The sequence below is a fragment of the Hyperolius riggenbachi genome, chromosome 6 (assembly GCF_040937935.1).
Source record: "Hyperolius riggenbachi isolate aHypRig1 chromosome 6, aHypRig1.pri, whole genome shotgun sequence".
Classification (NCBI taxonomy): Eukaryota; Metazoa; Chordata; class Amphibia; order Anura; family Hyperoliidae; genus Hyperolius; species Hyperolius riggenbachi.
In genome coordinates this window covers 281,915,293-281,939,049 of record NC_090651.1, presented here as the reverse complement: position 1 = coordinate 281,939,049, position 23,757 = coordinate 281,915,293, and the positions used below count along the sequence as shown (strand labels likewise).

The 23,757-nt window shown below is 45.2% G+C and overlaps 1 protein-coding gene across 1 annotated transcript in view; it reads left to right on the top strand.

Moving 5' to 3' along the window:
- POU2AF1 (POU class 2 homeobox associating factor 1) overlaps window positions 1-22,978 on the top strand; it is a 118,368-nt gene extending 95,390 nt beyond the window's left edge. Inside the window, exons 2-5 of the mRNA XM_068242829.1 lie at window positions 12,714-12,844; window positions 14,543-14,585; window positions 21,150-21,433; window positions 22,667-22,978. Of these exons, the coding sequence (XP_068098930.1) occupies window positions 12,714-12,844; window positions 14,543-14,585; window positions 21,150-21,433; window positions 22,667-22,978 (770 nt within the window). The remainder of the gene's footprint in view (window positions 1-12,713; window positions 12,845-14,542; window positions 14,586-21,149; window positions 21,434-22,666) is intronic.
- Window positions 22,979-23,757: the final 779 nt, after the last annotated feature.

Genomic DNA, 23,757 nt, shown 5'->3' with positions numbered 1-23,757 from the left:
CACTGAACAGGTATGCAGTGGTGGGTTCACAGAACAGGTATGCAGTGGCAGGTTCACTGAACAGGTATGCAGTGGTGGGTTCACTGAACAGAACAGGTATGCAGTGGCAGGTTCACTGAACAGGTATACAGTGGCGGGTTCACTGAACACAACAGGTATGCAGTGGTGGGTTCACACACCAGGTATGCAGTGGCAGGTTCACTGAACAGGTATGCAGTGGTGGGTTCACTGAACAGGTATGCAGTGGTGGGTTCACTGAACAGGTATGCAGTGGTGGGTTCACAGAACAGGTATGCAGTGGTGGGTTCACAGAACAGGTATGCAGTGGCAGGTTCACTGAACAGGTATGCAGTGGTGGGTTCACTGAACAGAACAGGTATGCAGTGGCAGGTTCACTGATCAGGTATACAGTGGTGGGTTCACTGAACACAACAGGTATGCAGTGGTGGGTTCACCAAACAGGTATGCAGTGGCAGGTTCACTGAACAGGTATGCAGTGGTGGGTTCACTGAACAGGTATGCAGTGGTGGGTTCACTGGACAGGTATGCAGTGGTGGGTTCACAGAACAGGTATGCAGTGGCAGGTTCACTGAACAGGTATGCAGTGGTGGGTTCACTGAACAAGTATGCAGTGGTGGGTTCACAGAACAGGTATGCAGTTGCAGGTTCACTGAACAGGTGTGCAGTGGTGGGTTCACAGAACAGGTATGCAGTGGTGGGTTCACTGAACAGGTATGCAGTGGTGGGTTCACAGAACAGGTATGCAGTGGCAGGTTCACTGAACAGGTATGCAGTGGTGGGTTCACAGAACAGGTATGCAGTGGTGGGTTCACTGAACAGGTATGCAGTGGTGGGTTCACAGAACAGGTATGCAGTGGCAGGTTCACTGAACAGGTATGCAGTGGTGGGTTCACTGAACAGGTATGCAGTGGTGGGTTCACAGAACAGGTATGCAGTGGCAGGTTCACTGAACAGGTATGCAGTGGTGGGTTCACTGAACAGAACAGGTATGCAGTGGCAGGTTCACTGAACAGGTATACAGTGGCGGGTTCACTGAACACAACAGGTATGCAGTGGTGGGTTCACACACCAGGTATGCAGTGGTGGGTTCACAGAACAGGTATGCAGTGGCAGGTTCACTGAACAGGTATGCAGTGGTGGGTTCACTGAACAGGTATGCAGTGGTGGGTTCACTGAACAGGTATGCAGTGGTGGGTTCACAGAACAGGTATGCAGTGGTGGGTTCACAGAACAGGTATGCAGTGGCAGGTTCACTGAACAGGTATGCAGTGGTGGGTTCACTGAACAGAACAGGTATGCAGTGGCAGGTTCACTGATCAGGTATACAGTGGTGGGTTCACTGAACACAACAGGTATGCAGTGGTGGGTTCACCAAACAGGTATGCAGTGGCAGGTTCACTGAACAGGTATGCAGTGGTGGGTTCACTGAACAGGTATGCAGTGGTGGGTTCACTGGACAGGTATGCAGTGGTGGGTTCACAGAACAGGTATGCAGTGGCAGGTTCACTGAACAGGTATGCAGTGGTGGGTTCACTGAACAAGTATGCAGTGGTGGGTTCACAGAACAGGTATGCAGTTGCAGGTTCACTGAACAGGTGTGCAGTGGTGGGTTCACAGAACAGGTATGCAGTGGTGGGTTCACTGAACAGGTATGCAGTGGTGGGTTCACAGAACAGGTATGCAGTGGCAGGTTCACTGAACAGGTATGCAGTGGTGGGTTCACAGAACAGGTATGCAGTGGTGGGTTCACTGAACAGGTATGCAGTGGTGGGTTCACAGAACAGGTATGCAGTGGCAGGTTCACTGAACAGGTATGCAGTGGTGGGTTCACTGAAGAGGTATGCAGTGGTGGGTTCACAGAACAGGTATGCAGTGGTGGGTTCACAGTACAGGTATGCAGTGGTGGGTTCACAGAACAGGTATGCAGTGGCAGGTTCACTGAACAGGTATGCAGTGGTGGGTTCACTGAACAGGTATGCAGTGGTGGGTTCACAGTACAGGTATGCAGTGGTGGGTTCACAGAACAGGTATGCAGCCAGGAACAAGCTAAGCCTAACTAATCTTTCCCTATGAGAGACAGTCTGCAGCAGCTCGCCCTACTCTCACTAACGCAGGCACACGAGTGAGCGTAATGGCCGCCGCTGCCTGCCTTTTATTAGGGGGGGAGTGGCTCCAGGGGCTAGTGTAGCCTAATTGGCTACACTGGGCCTGCTGACTGTGATGTAGAGGGTCAAAGTTGACCCTCATGGTGCATTATGGGGCGAACCGAACTTCCGCAAAAATTCGCCTGTGGGACGCGAACGCGAACCACTGAAGTCCGCATGGAACCGTTCGCAGGTGAACCGTTCGGCCCAACTCTAGTGTTAACAAACCATTATGACCAGCAAAGGATTGTGGGAGAAGAAGGCTTTTATACTGCCAGCCCTCAAAGGAGATAGCTGGGCAATTTGCATGTATGCAAATCCTTCAGCAAAGCAACTCTGAAAGTTGCAAGATGAAGCCAGGTCTCTTTTCCAGAGACCTGCATCCCTCAGACATAAGAAATAGTCAAACAGCTGTCTGCCTGTGCAGCCAGCTGAGCGGATCATTACAAGCAGGAGGATTTTGTGATAACAGAATAGGCCATGGAACCTAGCAGTGGGACCACATCATAACCCTTAGCCTCTTCCCTGGCGGTGCCTAACCTTTAACCCTGCCCTGCTGGCATCTAACCGTTAACCAACCCCTGTGGTTCCTAACTCTTAATCCCTCTGCAAAGCTGCGATTAGCAGTAATAAAGTTAAATTTAGGCACCCAAGGCTAAGGATACAAAAACGGGTGCAGGGCCTACTTGTCATGCAAATTGCAAGTAGTCCTGGTGCCCACTTTGCTTTGTTCCTACTAGAGGCAAAAGTGGCTTACGAAAATGGGCAAATACTTAGATTACTTAGAATTACAAGAGTTTACATTCCACTCACTTGTCACTTGTCCTTCACCTGCATTGAACTTATGCTTGATGCACCTCAAAAAAAAACTATGGCTTTTATGCTTTTCATATATGAAAAAATATTAATGCAACTGTCTTACATGATTCGTTTTAAAACAAACACAAAAACTAACATAATTGTTTGATTTTTTTAACCTTTTTCACTACCATCGATGAGGTTGCCTATAGAGAACCTATAGAGAACCTGTCTTACATACTGCTACTGTATGTTATAGCATAGAGGCACATGAAGGAAAAAAACATAAATTGCTCTATACGTATTATACATTGCTGCACAAGTTTCACATGCAACTGTAAAATTAGAGGAGTTGTTACTTTATTAAAACACTAAATATGGGATGTAGTAGAGCACTTTAGGGACAATGCTTGTTTACAGTTCTGTGTATTTTTTTTTCAATATTTTTAAACTCAGCAATGTCTCATCTATTAACTTCAGAGAGAATTTTAAACACTTGGTTCTATGTATGTACACTAATAAAATGTTATTATATTTGTCACTTTGCAGAAAATCTGCACAAATATGATTTGGTTTACAAAATATTATATTTAAGTGTTTTTAGTTTCTTTGCTTTCCACAAAAATGTGGTTTAGAGAGTGTTTATTAAGTTTTATTTGTGTAATTTGCATTTTATTTCTGCAAATGAAAACTTACTGAAGTGCTTGGCAAAAGAGTTAACACGAACGTGTAGATTATTCAGAAAAGACATTACAGACATATATTAGTGCAGCATATTCTGTAATTTAATGTTAGTAAAAATTAAAATTCCACTGTAATTTGCAGCCAGCCATGAATTCTCCAAGTCTTATTTCAAACATAAATTGCACTTATTTTCAAGTTTGGAATTTGTACACTTTCTGCAGTATGGGCTGGTTAGGAAATTTCCTTTCCTCCACGAGTAACTAAAGTGGACCTGAACTCATAACTTTCTCTCTGCTCTAAAAGATAAGCAACAGCATAATAACCTTTAACCACTTGAGGACCGTGGGCTTTACCCCCCTTAAGGACCAGGCACTTTTTTCCATTCAGACCACTGCAGCTTTCACGGTTTATTGCTCGCTCATACAACCTACCACCTAAATGAATATTGGCTCCTTTTCTTGTCACTAATAATGCTTTCTTTTGGTGCTATTTGATTGCTGTTGCGAGTTTTACTTTTTATTATATTCATCAAAAAAGACATGAATTTTGTCAAAAAATGATTTTTTTAACTCTCTGTGCTGACATTTTTCAAAGAAAGTAAAATTTCTGTATACATGCAGCACAAAAAATGTGGACAAACATGTTTTTGATAAAAAAAAAAAAACATTCAGTGTATATTTATTGGTTTGGGTAAAAGTTATAGCATTTACAAAGTATGGTGCAAAAAGTGAATTATCCCATTTTCAAGCATCTCTGACTTTTCTGACCACCTGTCATGTTTCATGAGGGGCTAGAATTCCAGGATAGTATAAATACCCCCCAAATGACCGCATTTTGGAAAGAAGAAATCCAAAAGTATTCACTGAGAGGCATAGTGAGTTCATAGAAGATTTTATTTTTTGTCACAAGTTAGCGGAAAATGACAGTTTGTGACAAGAAAAAAGAAAAGTTTCCATTTCTGCTAACTTGTGACAAAAAAAAAAAAAAAATGAAATCTGTCACGGACTCACCATGCCCCTCTCTGAATACCTTGAAGTGTCTACTTTCCAAAATGGGGTCATTTGTGGGGTGTGTTTACTGTCCTGGCATTTTGGGGGGGTTGCTAATTTGTAAGCACCCCTGTAAAGCCTAAAAGTGCTCATTGGACTTAGGGCCCCTTAGCGCAGTTAGGCTGCAAAAAAGTGCAACACATGTGGCATTGCCGTACTCAGGAGAAGTAGTATAATGTGTTTTGGGGTGTGTTTTTACACATACCCATGCTGGGTGGGAGAAATACCAATTTGTGACAAAAAATAAAATCTTCTATGAACTCACCATACTCCTAACGGAATACCTTTGGGTGTCTTCTTTCTAGAATGGGGTCATTTGTGGGGTTCCTATACTGCCCTGGCATTTTAGGGGCCCTAAACCGTGAGGAGTAGTCTTGAAACAAAAATGACCTGCGAAATCCTAAAGGTACTCATTGGACTTTGGGCCCCTTTGCGTACTTAGGGTATAAAAAAATGCCACACATGTGGTATCGCCGTACTTAGGAGAAGTAGTATAATGTGTTTTGGGGTGTATTTTTACACATACCCATGCTGGGTGGGAGAAATATCTCTGTAAATGACAATTGTTTGATTTTTTTTACACACAATTTACAGAGAGATTTCTCCCACCCAGCATGGGTATGTGTAAAAATACACCCCAAAACACATTATACTGCTTTTCCTGAGTACGGCGGTACCACATGTGTGACACTTTTTTGCAGTCTAGGTGCGCTAAGGGGCCCAACGTCCTATTCACAGGTCATTTTGAGGCATTTGTTTTCTAGACTACTCCTCATGGTTTAGGGCCCCTAAAATGCCAGGGCAGTATAGGAACTCCACAAGTGACCCCATTTTAGAAAGAAGACACCCCAAGGTATTCTATTAGGTGTATGGCGAGTTCATAGAAGATTTTATTTTTTGTCACAAGTTAGTGAAAAATGACACTTTGTAAAAAAAAACAATAAAAATCAATTTCCGCTAACTTTTGACAAAACATAAAATCTTCTATGAACTTGTCATACACCTAACAGAATACCTTGGGGTGTCTTTTTTCTAAAATGGGGTCACTTGTGGGGTTCCTATACCGCCCTGGCATTTTACGGGGCCAAAACCGTGAGTAGTCTGGAAACCAAATGTCTCAAAATGACTGTTCAGGGGTATAAGCATCTGCAAATTTTGATGACAGGTGGTCTATGAGGGGGCGAATTTTGTGGAACCGGTCATAAGCAGGGTGGCCTTTTAGATGACAGGTTGTATTGGGCCAGATCTGATGGATAGGAGTGCTAGGGGGGTGACAGAAGGTGATTGATGAGTGCCTCAGGGGGTGGTTAGAGGGGAAAATAGATGCCAACAATGCACTGGGGAGGTGATCGGAAGGGGGTCTGAGGAGGATCTGAGGGTTTGGCCGAGTAATCAGGAGCCCACACGGGGCAAATTAGGGCCTGATCTGATGGGTAGGTGTGCTAGGGGGTTACAGGAGGTGATTGATGGGTGTCTCAAGGTGTAATTAGAGGGGGGAATAGATGCAAGCAATGCACTGGCGAGGTGATCAGGGCTGGGGTCTGAGGGCGTTCTGAGGGTGTGGGCGGGTGATTGAGTGCCCTAGGGGCAGATAGGGGTCTAATCTGATAGGTAGCAGTGACAGGGGGTGATTGATGGGTAATTAGTGGGTGTTTAGGGTAGAGAACAGATGTAAACACTGCACTTGGGAGGTGATTTGACGTTGGATCTGCGGGCGATCTATTGGTGTGGGTGGGTGATCAGATTGCCCGCAAGGGGCAGGTTAGGGGCTGATCGATGGGTGGCAGTGACAGGGGGTGATTGACGGGTGATTGACAGGTGATTGACAGGTGATCAGTGGGTTATTACAGGGAAGAACAGATGTAAATATTGCACTGGCGAATTGATAAAAGGGGGGGGTCTGAGGGCAATCTGAGCGTGTAGGCGGGTGATTGGGTGCCCGCAAGGGGCAGATTAGGGTCTGATCTGATGGGTAACAGTGACAGGTGGTGATAGGGGGTGATTGATGGGTGATTGATGGGTAATTAGTGGGTGTTTAGGGTAGAGAACAGATGTAAACACTGCACTTGGGAGGTGATCTAACGTTGGATCTGCGGGCGATCTATTGGTGTGGGTGGGTGATCAGATTGCCCGCAAGGGGCAGGTTAGGGGCTGATTGATGGGTGGCAGTGACAGGGGGTGATTGATGGGTGGCAGTGACAGGGGGTGATTGATGGGTGATTGACAGGTGATTGACAGGCGATTGACAGGTGATCAGTGGTTTATTACAGGGAAGAACAGATGTAAATATTGCACTGGCGAATTGATAAGGGGGGGGGGGTCTGAGGGCAATCTGAGCGTGTAGGCGGGTGATTGGGTGCCCGCAAGAGGCAGATTAGGGTCTGATCTGATGGGTAACAATGACAGGTGGTGATAGGGGGTGATTGATGGGCGATTGATAGGTAATTAGTGGGTGTTTAGGGTAGAGAACAGATGTAAACACTGCACTTGGGAGGTGATCTGACGTCGGATCTGCGGGCAATCTATTGGTGTGGGTGGGTGATCAGATTGCCCGCAAGGGGCAGGTTAGGGGCTGATTGATGGGTGGCAGTGACAGGGGGTGATTGATGGGTGATTGACAGGTGATTGACAGTTGATTGACAGGTGATTGACAGGGGATCAGGGGGATAGATGCATACAGTACACAGGGGGGGGGGGGTCTGGGGAGAATCTGAGGGGTGGGGGGGGGTGATCAGGAGGGAGCAGGGGGCAGTTTAGGGAATAAAAAAAAATAGCGTTGACAGATAGTGACAGGGAGTGATTGATGGGTGATTAGGGGGGTCATTGGGTGCAAACAGTGGTCTGGGGGGTGGGCAGGGGGGGGGGTCTGAGGGGTGGCGTGGGCGATCGGGGGCAGGGGGGGGGAAATCAGTGTGCTTGGGTGCAGACTAGGGTGGCTGCAGCCTGCCCTGGTGGTCCCTTGGACACTGGGACCACCAGGGCAGGAGGCAGCCTGTATAATACACTTTGTATACATTACAAAGTGTATTATACACTTTGTATGCGGCGATCCGGGTGCTAGTAACCCGCCGGCGCTTCCGAACGGCTGGCGGGTTACAGCACGAGGGGGGCGGAGCCAGTCCCCGGCGGAGGATCGCGTCACGGATGATGCGATCGCTCCGCCCATGCCCCTACAAGGACCGCCGCCTCTGGGCATGAGCTGGTCCTTGCGGGATCCACTTTCCGGCCGCCCCTGTGCAGTGGGCGGTCGTTAAGTGGTTAAAGAAAAAAACATTTCTTTGTTACAGCTGATACAAATCCTGCAATACATCTGCAGTGTGTCTACTTCCTGCTTTAATAGAGGCAAAGATAGGGCTAACATACTGTGTTTACAAGTTAGTCGCACTGCTAAGGCAGCCCGCTGACACATCTGAGGGTTCAAACTACAGTGGTGATTAGTCACAGATGAGGGGGAATTAGGCAGGCTAAACTCTTTAAGTACATACAGGGTGCATTTCTCTAGGTTTTCCTTCTGTCCTGTGGAAGAGGTCAGATCCACTTTAACTGCGTAGACCAGACCTCCATACGTATTTTCGGTACTGATGACTGAGTATGGGAGTTTTTGTTTCTCTATAATTTCTGCAAAAATTATTTTTGCACAGATGAGGATATTTACAAAAAAAAATGGTCAAGAGAAAACACATTTTTGCACAGACAAGAATAGTTGTTGAAGATTAATGGGCAAGAGAAAGCTAGTGCCAAGGCTAAATGCATTGAAGTCTAAGGGCATGAGAAAACATATTTTTGCACAGATTATAATTATTATTATTATTATTATTATTTAGTATTTATATAGCGCCGACATATTACGCAGCGCTGTACAGTGTATATATATATATATCTTGTCACTATGATGCACAGATGAGAACATGCGTGAAAATGTATGGGCATGTCTGCAAAAACACATTTTCACTAAATGCTTTGATGTCAATGGGGATGAGAGAACACACTTTCAACAAAGTTCTAATTTGTGCGAAAAATCATTATACCGTATTTTCAGAAAATATTGAAAAGGTTGAAAATGCAAATTTTGATGTACAAATGACTTTGGTGGCCATTACAACTCATTCCTGATTTTTAGTATTGACCACAGGCCTCAACACTCCAAACTGACAGTCTCTGTTAGGAACTCTGTAGGATGGCAGTGTTTTATATATGTTACAGCCAGAACCCAAAGTCTGGCTGGCCAAAATGGGAAGTGGCCGTGTTACAGTGGCCAATGTGAGAAATGAATTGATGCCGGCGGCTTCGGCTCCTCTCCTTGCTCCCCTCCCTGGCCTTGACACCTCCCCCTGCCCCTTCCTATAACCTCTGGCAGCCGGGCTGGTATACCTACCCATCCTCCATTTCTCCTTGCACACCCAAGTCGTTCGTTACTGCAGGGAAGCACTTGGAGGAGCAGGCAGTGGGAACACTGCAGACATTGTTTCTGCCAGCACCCGCTCTATAGTGCTCACCTATAGGAACAAAAGTGGTGACACGAATCCCTGCTTCTCTCTGTACTTTCCTGCAGTTACAAATGGTAGCAGGGAAGGGGGCGAGGGGGAAGATACAGGGTGGGTAGGGATACCAGCTGCCAGTGGCGAGAGGAGGGGGCGGGGAGGAGTCGGCAGACTCTATTTACTTATTAACTATTGGCCGACTGGTGAGAGGAGGGAGGCAGGGGGATGAGCCGGATCCGCCGGCATCAATTCATTTCTGACATTGACCGCTGGAACACTGCCACTTTGCATTTTGGCCATCCATAAAGTGGCCAGACTTCGGGTTCTGGCTGTAACATATACACAAAATGTAAATAAGTTGAAATAATTGCTTTTAATACTTGCAATGTTGAGATAAATTTAAAGAGTAACTGCCGGGCATAAAATCAAAAATCTATTTTTTATTTTTATCTGGTAAACAATAAGGATGCTAACCAGGCAATCCAAAAGTTACAATCACCATTACTTTTCTTGTTGATGATAATTTAATGATCATTCCCCAGTTTACCTGACTCTTATTTGGTACACACAAAATTTGGTACAGAAAAAGAAAGTTGCAGGACCTGCTGGGTCGTCCTTTATTGCTTCTGTGCTTCCCCTCAGACTTAACTAGTGCAGCCTGATTGGCTGAAGCCTCTTTCCTCCTGTTTTCCCCTCCCACACCTCTGTTCCTCTCTGGCCAATATTTTTCATGCTGAGACAATACACCTTCTATAGTGAAGGGCAGGAAAAACATTTTCTGGGATAGTACGACTGACAGTTCCTCTTTAAAGAGAACCTGAACTAAAATTAAAAAGTCAAAATAACCATACACAGGTCATACTTACCTCCTGTGTAGTCTACTCCTCAATCTCTTTCTCCTCTCCTGCGTCCCATTTGTTCACTGTGATCAATGGAATTCCCCATCCTCCATTTTGAAAATGGCCATTACCCTATAACAACTTCCTGGTCAGCACACTGTTAAACTGTAATATCACCCACTTGAGCCATAGGGAAACATGGACATTACCTTGCACATTCAGTTGTAACCGACAGCTGCTGATATATAACTGACAGCAACTGGTATATTTCAGTCCTGACAAAATATTGTCAGAACTGGAAGGGATCTCTATAAGAAGAAAATGGTGAGCTTCTGAGAGGAACAGATGGTGAGGTACGTATGTAATATTTATTTGCAGTTACATCATGTGTTTATTTTAAATAATTTTACTCGCTTCAGGTTCCCTTTAAGGGATTGTCCATTTTCCTGTAACACTGGAATTCCATAACTCACAAAAGTGAGTACACCTCTCATGTTTTTGTAAATATTTTATCATACCTTTTCATGAGACAACACTGAACATATGACACAATGATGCAATGTAAATTGTCAGTGTACAGCTTGCATAACAGTGCAAATGTGTTGTCCCAATGAAATAACTCAGCACACAGTCATTTATGTCTAAACCACTTTCAACAAAAGTAAAAATTCTGCCCAGTTAGACATTTTCCCTCCCCAGGGTCATGTTACTTAATGTTACAAAGTCTCAGGTGTGCATGGGGAGCAGGTGTGTTAAATGTGGTGTTATCACTCTTGCACCCTCTCATACTGGTTAACCTCCCTGGCGTTCTATTAAAATCGCCAGGGAGGCTGCGGGAGGGTTTTTTTTAAATTAAAAAAAAACTATTTCATGCAGCCAACTGAAAGTTGGCTGCATGAAAGCCCACTAGAGGGTGCTCCGGATCCGCACTTTCGATCGCCTCCGGCGATCAAAAGTAACAAGGAAGGCCGCAATGAGCGGCCTTCCTTGTTTCGCTTTCCTCGTCGCCATGGCGACGAGCGGAGTGACGTCATGGACGTCAGCCGACGTCCTGACGTCTGCCACCTCTGATCCAGCCCTTAGCGCTGGCCGGAACTGTTTGTTCTGGCTGCGCTGGGCTCGGGCGGCTGGGGGGACCCTCTTTCGCCGCTGCACGTGGCGGATCGCCGCGCTGCAGCGGCGATCAGGTAGCACACGCGGCTGGCAAAGTGCCGGCTGCGTGTGCTGCTTTTTATTTGATAGAAATCGACCCAGCGGGGCCTGAGAAATCCTCCTGCGCAGGTTACCCCGAGCTGAGCTCGGGATAACCGGCAAGGAGGTTAATGGAAGATCAACATGGCACCACATGGCAGATGGCCTAGGCTAGTGATCTGCAAACTTGCCTCTCCAGCTGTTAAGGAACTACAATTTCCACAATGTATTTGCCTTTATGAATCATGACTGTGGCTGTCAGACTCCCGCAATGCATGTAGCTCCTTATCAGCTGGAAAGCCAAGTTTGCAGATCACTGGCCTACGTGAAAAGAAGATTGCCTACCCTCTGAAACTGAGCTGCAGCATGTTGGCCAAGACCATACAGCTGTTTAACTGGACAGAATCCACTCAGAAAAGGCCTTTTCATAATAGACCATGTTAAAAACATGTATTCAACATCACATCCAGAGGTTTCTGCAAATACGTAGATGCATGAGTGCTGGCACCATTGCTGCAGAGTTTGAAAAGGTGGGGGTAAGCCTATCATTGTTCAGAACAAACACCGTGCACTACATCAAATTTAGTAAAATATGGCTAATTTAATGAAGAAACGCAGACTAAGGACATGGTTTATTGAAACCATGTCCTGTGGTCTAATAAGACCAAGATAAACTAATTTGGTTCAGATGGTGTCAAGCATGCATGGCATCAACCAGGAGAGGCATACAAAGACAAGTGTGTCTTGCCTACAGTCAAACATAGGGGTGTGAATGTCATGATTTGGGGTTTGATGAGTGCTGCCGGCACTGGGGAGCTACAGTTCATTGAGTAAACCATGAATGCCAACATGTTCTGTAATGTACTGAAACCGAGCTTGATTCCTGCCTTCAGAAACCAGGCAGCAGGACAGTATTCCATGATAATGACCCTATACACACCTCCAAGATGACCACTGCCTTGCTAAAGAAACTAAAGGTGAAGGTGCTGGACTGGCTATGCATGTCTCCAGACCTAAACCCTATTGAGCATCTGTTGGACATCCTCAAATGGAATGTGGAAAGGTGCAAGGTCTATAACATTCACCAGCATTGTGATGTCCTCATGGAGGAGTGGAAGAGGATTCCAGTGGCACTGGCAACCTGTGAAGCTCTAGTGAACTCCATGCCCAAGAGAGTTAAGGCAGTGCTGGAAAATAATGGTGGGCACAACAATTATTGAGGATTTGGGTACAATTTTTAGATTCTTCACTTAAGGGTATACTCACTTTTGTTGATGAGACAGCAAATTTACACTGTTATTCAAGCTGTACACTAATACTTTACATTGTGTCAAAGTGTCATATCTTCAGGACGGGTTTACACGGCTGGCTACTTTGATTTGGATGTATGCTTGAAGTTCAAGTTAAAGAATACAGCATAATGTTCACTACAGATAAACTTCTTACTTTGTGTAATCATGCAATGTATGCTTTTCTCTCATGATCTAACTGAAATATATGTTATAGCTGTGATTTCAGATCAAAACCAGAATAATCAGACTAGGCCGTACCTTGGTGTGAGGGTAAAGGAACCAGTTAAGGAACTTCTAAAAAGGAAAAGAGGAAATGTCAGTGGGACCGTCTCTACTTCAGCCCCGGTACTGTAAATACTGTACTTTATAGCTATCCCTTGGTTTATGAGAAAGCTAAGCTTTGAGTTTTTCAGAACTTAATATGAGCTTCATACTGAAACTACATGAATCAATAGGACAGGTGGGGGGAGAGGTTACATTGTTTACAGGAGAGTAAAATCCCCCCACTCCACACAATGCACTTATTCCCACTTCTGATGTGCATCAGATTCTTTTCCATCTCATGAGTTCATGTTTGGTAAATCTCTTAAGATCTCCTGTGTTCTCTGCAGTTTTCCAGTATTAGTAAATCAACCGCCTTACTTAGAGCAGCTGCATATAACATTATAAATAATGGCATAGGGATCACCATAGCAACCCCCCTCCCCCCCCATTAACAGTCAAACATGTATAAAATGTACATTACATACATTAATAACTGTTTAAAAAATACATAAATACCAGTAGTTGCCTTAAAGGAGTTATCAGGCATCAGGAGTAAAATAAGGGCTACTTACCCAGGGCTTCATCCAGATCCAAGCTCCCAGCATGTCCCTCGCCGCAGCTCTCCCCGCAGCCGTTCGCCGCCTCTCCCTCCTGATCCGCGGTGATGACGTCAGGCCGATGCCTGCGTGAGCGGCGCTGCCAATCACCGCCACGTGGACCGGAGCGTACTGCAGGCGCAGTTAAAAACCTCCAGGTCAGCCTGACGTCATCACCGCGGACCGGGAGGGAGAGGAGGCGAACGGTTGCGGGGAGAGTTGCGGCGAGCGACATGCTGGGAGCTTGGGGCTGGATGAAGCCCCGGGTAAGTAGCCCTTATTTTACTCCTGATGCCTGATAACTCCTTTAAGTATATTACTGTTATTTTAGCAAATAAGAGCTTTATTTCCAAATAATATATTATTTCTATACATTGTACTAGGAACATAATGTGAACGTTATGCTAGCCAGGACTAACAGGAAAATACAATTGGTGGGTTTTATTTATTGCATTGCTAATTTTAAAACTAAAAAATATGGAGTTGGAGAAATAGTGTAATTTTTTTCTTGTTTTTCCCTAAAAACTGCATAGATAATAAATTAATTACTGAAAACAAGTATCACCCACAAAAAGCAAAAAAACAAAAAAAACAAGATTATTCAGGTCTGAGAAGCAGTGATAAAGTTATGGCCAAATGAATGGGAGGAGCGCTAACAGGTGAAAATGGCTCTTGGTGGTGAGGGTAAAATGGTCTGTGGGCTGTTGTTTCTAATATTGGGTCATTGTTAAAGTAAAATATATTTTCACTGTTTGTCCAATTACAGTTGCAGGAGTCATCAGGGAAAATAATTTAAAATGAGTGCTACTTACCGGGGGCTTCCTCCAGCCCCAAGCTCCCAGCATGTCCCTCGCCGCAGCTCTGCCCGCAGCCATTCGCCGCAGTTCCGTCCCGGTCCCCGGCGATGACGTCAGGGCGACCTCCAGGTCACCCTGTACTGCGCCTGCGCGAGCGGCGCTGTCAATCACCGCAACGTGGGCCAGACCGGACTGCGCAGGCATAGAACTACTGCACCTGCGCAGTCCGCTCCAGCCCACATGGAGGTCGCTCTGACGTCATCGCAGGGTACCGGGACGGAGCTGCGGCGAATGGCTAATGACTCCTTTAACTTTGCCAGAATATTACAAAACTGTTGTAGCACCACTTTTTACTTTGATAGTTACCTTTCAATGTTTGTTTACAGGTATCATCAACATACCAGACATATCCATCCTACACGCCAGTAGGTAATATAATATATACATAATATTACAACATCTTTACATTCATTTTGTCCTTAGATTATTTTCCTGGCAAAATTAATTATTATAAATTATGATTAGTGAAGGCTCATTCACACTTGTCAGTGTGAATTCTGCATGGGATTTTTCCCTTTTAACCACTTCCCGACCGCCGTATTGACAATTGGCGGCCGGGAAGTGGACCCCGCAATGACCGCCGTATAGACAAATGGCAGCGGTCCTTGTAGAGCATGGGCGGAGCGATCGCGTCATCCGTGACGCGATCCTCCGCCTCCGCCTGTCGCCGCTCACCCGCCGCAACATCCCGCCGGCCATACGGAAGCGCCGGCGGGATGTTAACCATGCGATCGCCGCATACAAAGTGTATAATACACTTTGTAATGTTTACAAAGTGTATTATACAGGCTGCCTCCTGCCCTGGTGGTCCCAGTGTCCGAGGGACCACCAGGGCAGGCTGCAGCCACCCTAGTCTGCACCCAAGCACACTGATTTCCCCCCCCCCCCGCCCCAGATCACCCACAGCACCCCTCAGGACCCCCCTGCCCACCCCCCAGACCCCTGTTTGCACCCAATCACCCCCCTAATCACCCATCAATCACTCACTGTCACTATCTGTCAACGCTATTTTTTTTATCCCCCCCTCCCCCCTGCCCCCTCCTGATCACCCCCCCACCCCTCAGATTCTCCCCAGACCCCCCCCCCAGACCCCCCCCCCCCCTTGTGTACTGTATGCATCTATCCCCCTGATCACCTGTCAATCACCCGTCAATCACCCATCAATCACCCATCAATCACCCCCTGTCACTGCCACCCATCAATCAGCCCCTAACCTGCCCCTTGCAGGCAATCTGATCACCCACCCACACCAATAGATCGCCCGCAGATCCGACGTCAGATCACCTCCCAAGTGCAGTGTTTACATCTATTCTCTACCCTAAACACCCACTAATTACCCATCAATCACCCATCAATCACCCCCTATCACTACCTGTCACTGTTACCCATCAGATTAGACCCTAATCTGCCCCTTGCGGGCACCCAATCAACCGCGCACACGCTCAGATTGCCCTCAGACCCCCCCTTATCAATTCGCCAGCGCATTACTTACATCTGTTCTTCCCTGTAATAACCCACTGATCACCTGTCAATCACCTGTCAATCACCCATCAATCACCCCCTGTCACTGCCACCCATCAATCACCCCCTGTCACTGCCACCCATCAATCAGCCCCTAACCTGCCCCTTGCGGGCAATCTGATCACCCACCCACACCAATAGATCGCCCGCAGATCCGACGTCCGATCACCTCCCAAGTGCAGTGTTTACATCTATTCTCTACCCTAAACACCCACTAATTACCCATCAATCACCCCCTATCACCACCTGTCACTGTTACCCATCAGAACAGACCCTAATCTGCCTCTTGCGGGCACCCAATCACCCGCCTACATGCTCAGATTGCCCTTAGACCCCCCCCCTTATCAATACGCCAGTGCAATATTTACATCTGTTCTCCCCTGTAATAACCCACTAATTACCTGTCAATCACCTGTCAATCACCTATCAATCACCCCCTGTCACTGCCACCCATCAATCACCCCCTGTCACTGCCACCCATCAATCAGCCCCTAACCTGCCCCTTGCGGGCAATCTGATCACCCACCTACACCAATAGATCGCCCGCAGATCCGACGTCCGATCACCTCCCAAGTGCAGTGTTTACATCTATTCTCTACCCTAAACACCCACTAATTACCCATCAATCATCCCCTATCACCACCTGTCACTGTTACCCATCAGATCAGACCCTAATCTGCCTCTTGCGTGCACCCAATCACCCGCCTACACGCTCAGATTGCCCTTAGACCCCCCCCCCCCCCCCTTATCAATTCGCCAGTGCAATATTTACATCTGTTCTCCCCTGTAATAACCCACTGATTACCTGTCAATCACCTGTCAATCACCTATCAATCACCCATCAATCACCCACTGTCACTGCCACCCATCAATCACCCCCTGTCACTGCCACCCATCAATCAGCCCCTAACCTGCCCCTTGCGGGCAATCTGATCACCCACCCACACCAATAGATCGCCCGCAGATCCGACGTCCGATCACCTCCCAAGTGCAGTGTTTACATCTATTCTCTACCCTAAACACCCACTAATTACCTATCAATCACCCCCTGTCACTGCTACCTATCAGATTAGACCCCTATCTGCCCCTAGGGCACTCAATCACCCGCCCACACCCTCAGAACGCCCTCAGACCCCAGTCCTGATCACCTCGCCAGTGCATTGCTTGCATCTATTCCCCCCTCTAATCACACCTTGAGACACCCATCAATCACCTCCTGTCACCCCCCTAGCACTCCTATCCATCAGATCAGGCCCAATACAACCTGTCATCTAAAAGGCCACCCTGCTTATGACCGGTTCCACAAAATTCGCCCCCTCATAGACCACCTGTCATCAAAATTTGCAGATGCTTATACCCCTGAACAGTCATTTTGAGACATTTGGTTTCCAGACTACTCACGGTTTTGGGCCCGTAAAATGCCAGGGCGGTATAGGAACCCCACAAGTGACCCCATTTTAGAAAAAAAGACACCCCAAGGTATTCTGTTAGGTGTATGACAAGTTCATAGAAGATTTTATTTTTTGTCAAAAGTTAGCGGAAATTGATTTTTATTGTTTTTTTTCACAAAGTGTCATTTTTCACTAACTTGTGACAAAAAATAAAATCTTCTATGAACTCGCCATACACCTAACGGAATACCTTGGGGTGTCTTCTTTCTAAAATGGGGTCACTTGTGGGGTTCCTATACTGCCCTGGCATTTTAGGGGCCCTAAACCTCGAGGAGTAGTCTAGAAAACAAATGCCTCAAAATGACCTGTGAATAGGACGTTGGGCCCCTTAGCGCACCTAGGCTGCAAAAAAGTGTCACACATGTGGTACCGCTGTACTCAGGAAAAGGAGTATAATGTGTTTTGGGGTGTATTTTTACACATACCCATGCTGGGTGGGAGAAATCTCTCTGTAAATGAACAATTGTGTTTTAAAAAAAATCAAACAATTGTCATTTACAGAGATATTTCTCCCACCCAGCATGGGTATGTGTAAAAATACACCCCAAAACACATTATACTACTTCTCCTGAGTATGGCGGTACCACATGTGTGGCACTTTTTTACACCTTAAGTATGCTAAGGGGCCCAAAGTCCAATGAGTACCTTTAGGATTTCACAGGTCATTTTGCGACATTTGGTTTCAAGACTACTCCTCACGGTTTAGGGCCCCTAAAATGCCAGGGCAGTATAGGAACCCCACAAATGACCCCTTTCTAGAAAGAAGACACCCAAAGGTATTCCGTTAGGAGTATGGTGAGTTCATAGAAGATTTTATTTTTTGTCACAAGTTAGCGGAAAATGACACTTTGTGAAAAAAAACAATTAAAATCAATTTCTGCTAACTTGTGACAAAAAAGTAAAAACTTCTATGAACTCACCATACTCCTAACGGAATACCTTGGGGTGTCTTCTTTCTAAAATGGGGTCATTTGTGGGGTTTCTATACTGCCCTGGCATTTTAGGGGCCCTAAACCGTGAGGAGTAGTCTTGAAACAAAAATGGCCTGTGAAATCCTAAAGGTACTCATTGGACTTTGGGCCCCTTAGCGCAGTTAGGGTGCAAAAAAGTGCCACACATGTGGTATCGCCGTACTCGGGAGAAGTAGTATAATGTGTTTTGGGGTGTATTTTTACACATACCGATGCTGGGTGGGAGAAATACCTCTGTAAATGACAATCTTTTGATTTTTTTACACACAATTGTCTATTTACAGAGTTATTTCTCCCACCCAGCATGGGTATGTGTAAAAATATACCCCAAAACACATTGTACTACTTCTCCCGAGTACGGCGATACCACATGTGTGGCACTTTTTTGCACCCTAACTGCGCTAAGGGGCCCAAAGTCCAATGAGTACCTTTAGGATTTCACAGGTCATTTTGAGAAATTTTGTTTCAAGACTACTCCTCACGGTTTAGGGCCCCTAAAATGCCAGGACAGTATAGGAACCCCACAAATGACTCCATTTTAGAAAGAAGACACCCCAAGGTATTCTGTTAGTAGTACGCTGAGTTCATAGAAGATTTTATTTTTTGTCACAAGTTAGCGGAAATTGATTTTTATTGTTTTTTTTCACAAAGTGTCATTTTCCGCTAACTTGTGACAAAAAATAAAATCTTCTATGAACTCACCGTACTACTAACGGAATACCTTGGGGTGTCTTCTTTCTAAAATGGGGTCATTTGTGGGGTTCCTATACTGTCCTGGCATTTTAGGGGCCCTAAACCGTGAGGAGTAGTCTTGAAAACAAATGTCTGAAAATGACCTGTGAAATCCTAAAGGTACTCATTGGACTTTGGGCCCCTTAGCGCAGTTAGGGTGCAAAAAAGTGCCACACATGTGGTATTGCCGTACTCAGGAGAAGTAGTATAATGTGTTTTTGGGTGTATTTTTACACATACCCATGCTGAGTGGGAGAAAGATCTCTGTAAATGGACAATTGTGTGTAAAAAAAATTAAAAAATTGTCATTTACAGAGATATTTCTCCCACCCAGCATTGGTATGTGTAAAAATACACCCCAAAACACATTATACTACTTCTACTGAGTACGGCAATACCACATGTGTGGCACTTTTTTGCAGCCTAACTGCGCTAAGGGGCCCAAAGTCCAATGAGCACCTTTAGGCTTTACAGGGGTGCTTACAAATTAGCACCCCCCAAAATGTGAGGACAGTAAACACACCCCACAAATGACCCCATTTTGGAAAGTAGACACTTCAAGGTATTCAGAGAGGGGCATGGTGAGTCCGTGGCAGATTTCATTTTTTTTGGTGAAAGTTAGAAGAAATGGAAACTTTTTTTTTTTTTTGGTCACAAAGTGTCATTTTCCGCTTACTTGTGACAAAAAATAATATCTTCTATGAACTCACTATGCCTCTCAGTGAATACTTTGGGATGTCTTCTTTCCAAAATGGGGTCATTTGGGGGGTATTTATACTATCCTGGAATTCTAGCCCCTCATGAAACATGACAGGGGGTCAGAAAAGTCATAGATGCTTGAAAATGGGAAAATTCACTTTTTGCACCATAGTTTGCAAACGCTATAACTTTTACCCAAACCAATAAATATAGGCTGAATGGGTTTTTTTTTTATCAAAAACATGTTTGTCCACATTTTTCGCACTGCATGTATACAGAAATTTTACTTTATTTGAAAAATGTCAGCACAGAAAGTAAAAAAAAATCATTTTTTTGCCAAAATTCATGTCTTTTTTGATGAATATAATAAAAAGTAAAAATCGCAGGAGCAATCAAATAGCACCAAAAGAAAGCTTTATTAGTGACAAGAAAAGGAGCCAAAATTCATTTAGGTGGTAGGTTGTATGAGCGAGCAATAAACCGTGAAAGCTGCAGTGGTCTGAATGGAAAAAAAGTGGCCGGTCCTTAAGGGGGGTAAAGCCCACGGTCCTCAAGTGGTTAATTATGTTTTTAATTAACATAATAGATAATTTTTTATGCACCTAGTTTCTAATTGAAACAAAAATTAACATGCAAGCTTGGATACAGGCTGAGAGCAGCTAGCCTTGTAGTTACATTGTATATAGCATAAACAAAAGGACTAGGGGGGGTGGGGGGGGGGGCAGGGGTGCTGCACATCTAAATGATAAACCTCTCAGGTATGCACCACCTCTAATAAACTAAATATACACCTTGCATACAAACAGATACTACAATTTTTCAACTATGGAGGATGTTAGCTTCCATAAATAGTTTTCTTTTCAAGAGACAGCAAACAATTGACAGCACTCCTAGGCTGCAAATGAAATGAAACCAACAGAGGTATGCAGATCCCCCCAGGGGCTAAAATGCACACCTTGAACATGAATCATATGCAAAATATGCACTAATCCCTAATCTAAAAATTGGAACACAAACTGAAGCACATGGATGCAGCTAGCCATAAGTATACTTACGTTTGTTTTGTACTGCCATAAATAGTTTGAATGCAGAATATTCAGTACTGGACTCTTCCACAATGGCGAGGCCTTCCCCTTGGAAATGGAGGTCACTCTTCCAAGATGATGGCCTCACCGTGGTGGAAGGGTCCAGTAACATCCTCCATAGTAAATGTAGCATCTGTTTGTATGCACGGTGTGTATTTAGCGTGTTGGAGGTGGTGCACACCTTAGCGGTTAATCATTCAGATGCGGCACGTCCATTTTTGGGATGCACAGCCCGCTTCCCCCCTTTTTTGTTTCTGCTAAAGTGCATATCATTTGGCACCATTTCAGATGTGAACCTTATGCTTATAGCAACATACTGTTGCATTAGATGGAGGAGGTGTTTGCAGAAGAGATCCTCTGTGTTTATAGTACAGTAATAATAAAAAAAAAAGCAGGGATTCATTGTTTATTAGGCATTGGGAGATCAATTCCTATCCATTTTGGAAACATTTTAATTTGTGCATGTTTTATTAGCAGTCTCAAGTTCAGCTGATCTTTCCTATGTTGACCTGGAGGCGACGACAACAGCATTGCCAACACATGATGAAAACATCTTATACACTGGATGGATTTCCCAACCATCCTCTTTTCAGCCGATAACTCAGTGGGCATCATGCCCAGAGTACATTTCACATGAAACTGTTAGCTGTCCTTATACAGCGGATATGTACGTGCAGCCAATGTGTCAGGGTTATACCGTGGTTGGTCCACCTTCTGTACTGACATATGCTTCACAGCCACTTTTGACAAATTTCACAGTAAGTAATCATTTTAACTACCATCATTTATAAATTGTTCAAAAATATCTTTGCATGGATCAAATCAACACATCCAAATGCATTTCTAAAGCAAGCCCATTTAGACTGTTTACCTGCTCACTAAATTTAGCTGCTAGTCTGCTGATGTGTATAAAAGCCATATAGTTAGTTCTCATGACTGTTCAGAAATCTAGGGCCAGATTAAGATCCCATTGAATTACCTTTCCTAAAAAACTGACAACAGAGAGATGGAAAACGTCCAGTATTCCAAGTGCACCGGTCATAAGCAAACTATGAGAGCCACCATTGCTGATATTCTGTTGATGACCCTGGTGACCTGGCTATAATTCTTGCGGATATATGAGTGTCAGGACAGCTGACCGGTATTCTCTCTACAGGTAGGTGTTTTAGAATGTATAAAGCTAGCCATACACTGGACTATGTGGCCGACAGATAGATCCCTTTCAGATCACTATCAGATAATCAGCGAGGGATCTATCTAATCAAATTATTCTATACACTGTGTACAGATTTTTAATACATTTCAGCATGATTGAAAATATGTGTGCACTGGCTACTGGGTCCTCAGGTCTCCCAGTCTGCTCAACCCCCCCCCCCCCCCCCCAGCATGCAGAATGTAGGAATGTAGGGGCAGCTAGTGTAGGGCCGGGGCAGTGGAGCTATTCTCAATTGAAGCCAAATACAAGGAGCACCAGGGCAAGTACCTTAAATGACCCCTAAAGGCCTCTAGTATTGGGCCTCTAGTGTTTGTCAAGTGATACACAGCTCCCCGGAAGTCAAGAGAAATGGAGAAGCCCTGTTCCTGGAGTCAAGACACGGGAGGAAGCATTGGAGGACCCGTGAGAGTAGATCCACTACTGCATCAGTTGGCCAGAATTGGAACGCCGCTAGTAACTCACTCTTAATGCCTATTGAGCAACATTTTCTGTCCAGCTGATTGACTGAATCAATTGATTTTGGCAGGAAATCGATTTATTGAGAAAATGTTGTGCTGCATTGATGTCTAACAGATTGGATCAAAAGATTGAATCGGCCAGATATTGATAAATATCGGCTAGTGTATGGCCACCTTTATAGCCAGAGGAACAGTAATACAACCGTCTAAGTAGCATTTACAGAAGTAGGTCAGCACTGCCTACTTTCAAATTCCCCCTTACACTTCCACTTTTTCTCCTTTACTGATGCAATTATAATTTATGTCATTTTTTGCAGACAAGAAACAGCACTCTGTGTGAAGCTACTCAACTAGAATATGTGGAACAGCAGACGCCGTTGACGTACTTCCCATGGGCTCAGCCAATTCCAACACTCCCAGCAACAGCTCATTCTATATCCTACCAAACAACTGCAACCACTATCCAAAGCCCACAGTTTGTCCCAATACCAATTCCTGTATCAGATCCTGTACCAGAAGAACTCAGTGACTCCAGGCAAGCCCTCAGTATGTCCATTGACAAAATACTAGAGGACGACGAGAGTGACTCCTATGTTCTACATCATACTCTCTCTCTTGACGACCTTTAGAATGTGTATTATCTAAAATATTTTTTTTTTATAAATTACATTTTTGATTTGTATCTTGCTGACCTAATTTTAAGAAAAGTGAACAAAAAGTATTATGGTACACAATGAAGTAAATCCAGATTTGCTAAATGGTAGATTTTTTGTTAGCTTCGCCTAACTGTTGAGGATATAGCATGTCATTGACATGGTATGATAATGTAATCATAACCTAGGGCAGTGCTCTGCAAATTTGGCTCTCCAGCTGTTAAGAAACTACAAGTCCCAAAATGCATTTGCCTTTATGAATCATGACTGTGGCTGTCAGACTCCTGCAATGCATTGTGGGACTTGTAGTTCCTTAAAGGGATACTGTAGGGAGGTCGGGGGAAAATGAGCTGAACTTACCCGGGGCTTCTAATGGTCCCCCGCAGACACCCTGTGCCCGCGCAGCCGCTCACCGATGCTCCGGCCCCGCCTCCGGTTCACTTCTGGAATTTCTGACTTTAAAGTCAGAAAACCACTGCACCTGCGTTGCCGTGTCCTCGATCCCACTGATGTCATCAAAAGCGCGCAGCGCAAGCCCAGTATGGTTTGTGTCTGCGCAGTACACTCCTGGTGACATCAGCGGGAGCGAGGACAGGTCAACGCAGGCGCAGTGGTTTTCTGATTTTAAAGTCAGAAATTCCAGAAGTGAACCGGAGGCGGGGCCGGAGCATTGGGGAGTGGCTGCGCCAACATAGGATGTCTGTGGGGGACCATTAGAAGCTCCGGGTAAGTTCAGCTCATTTTCCCCCGACCCC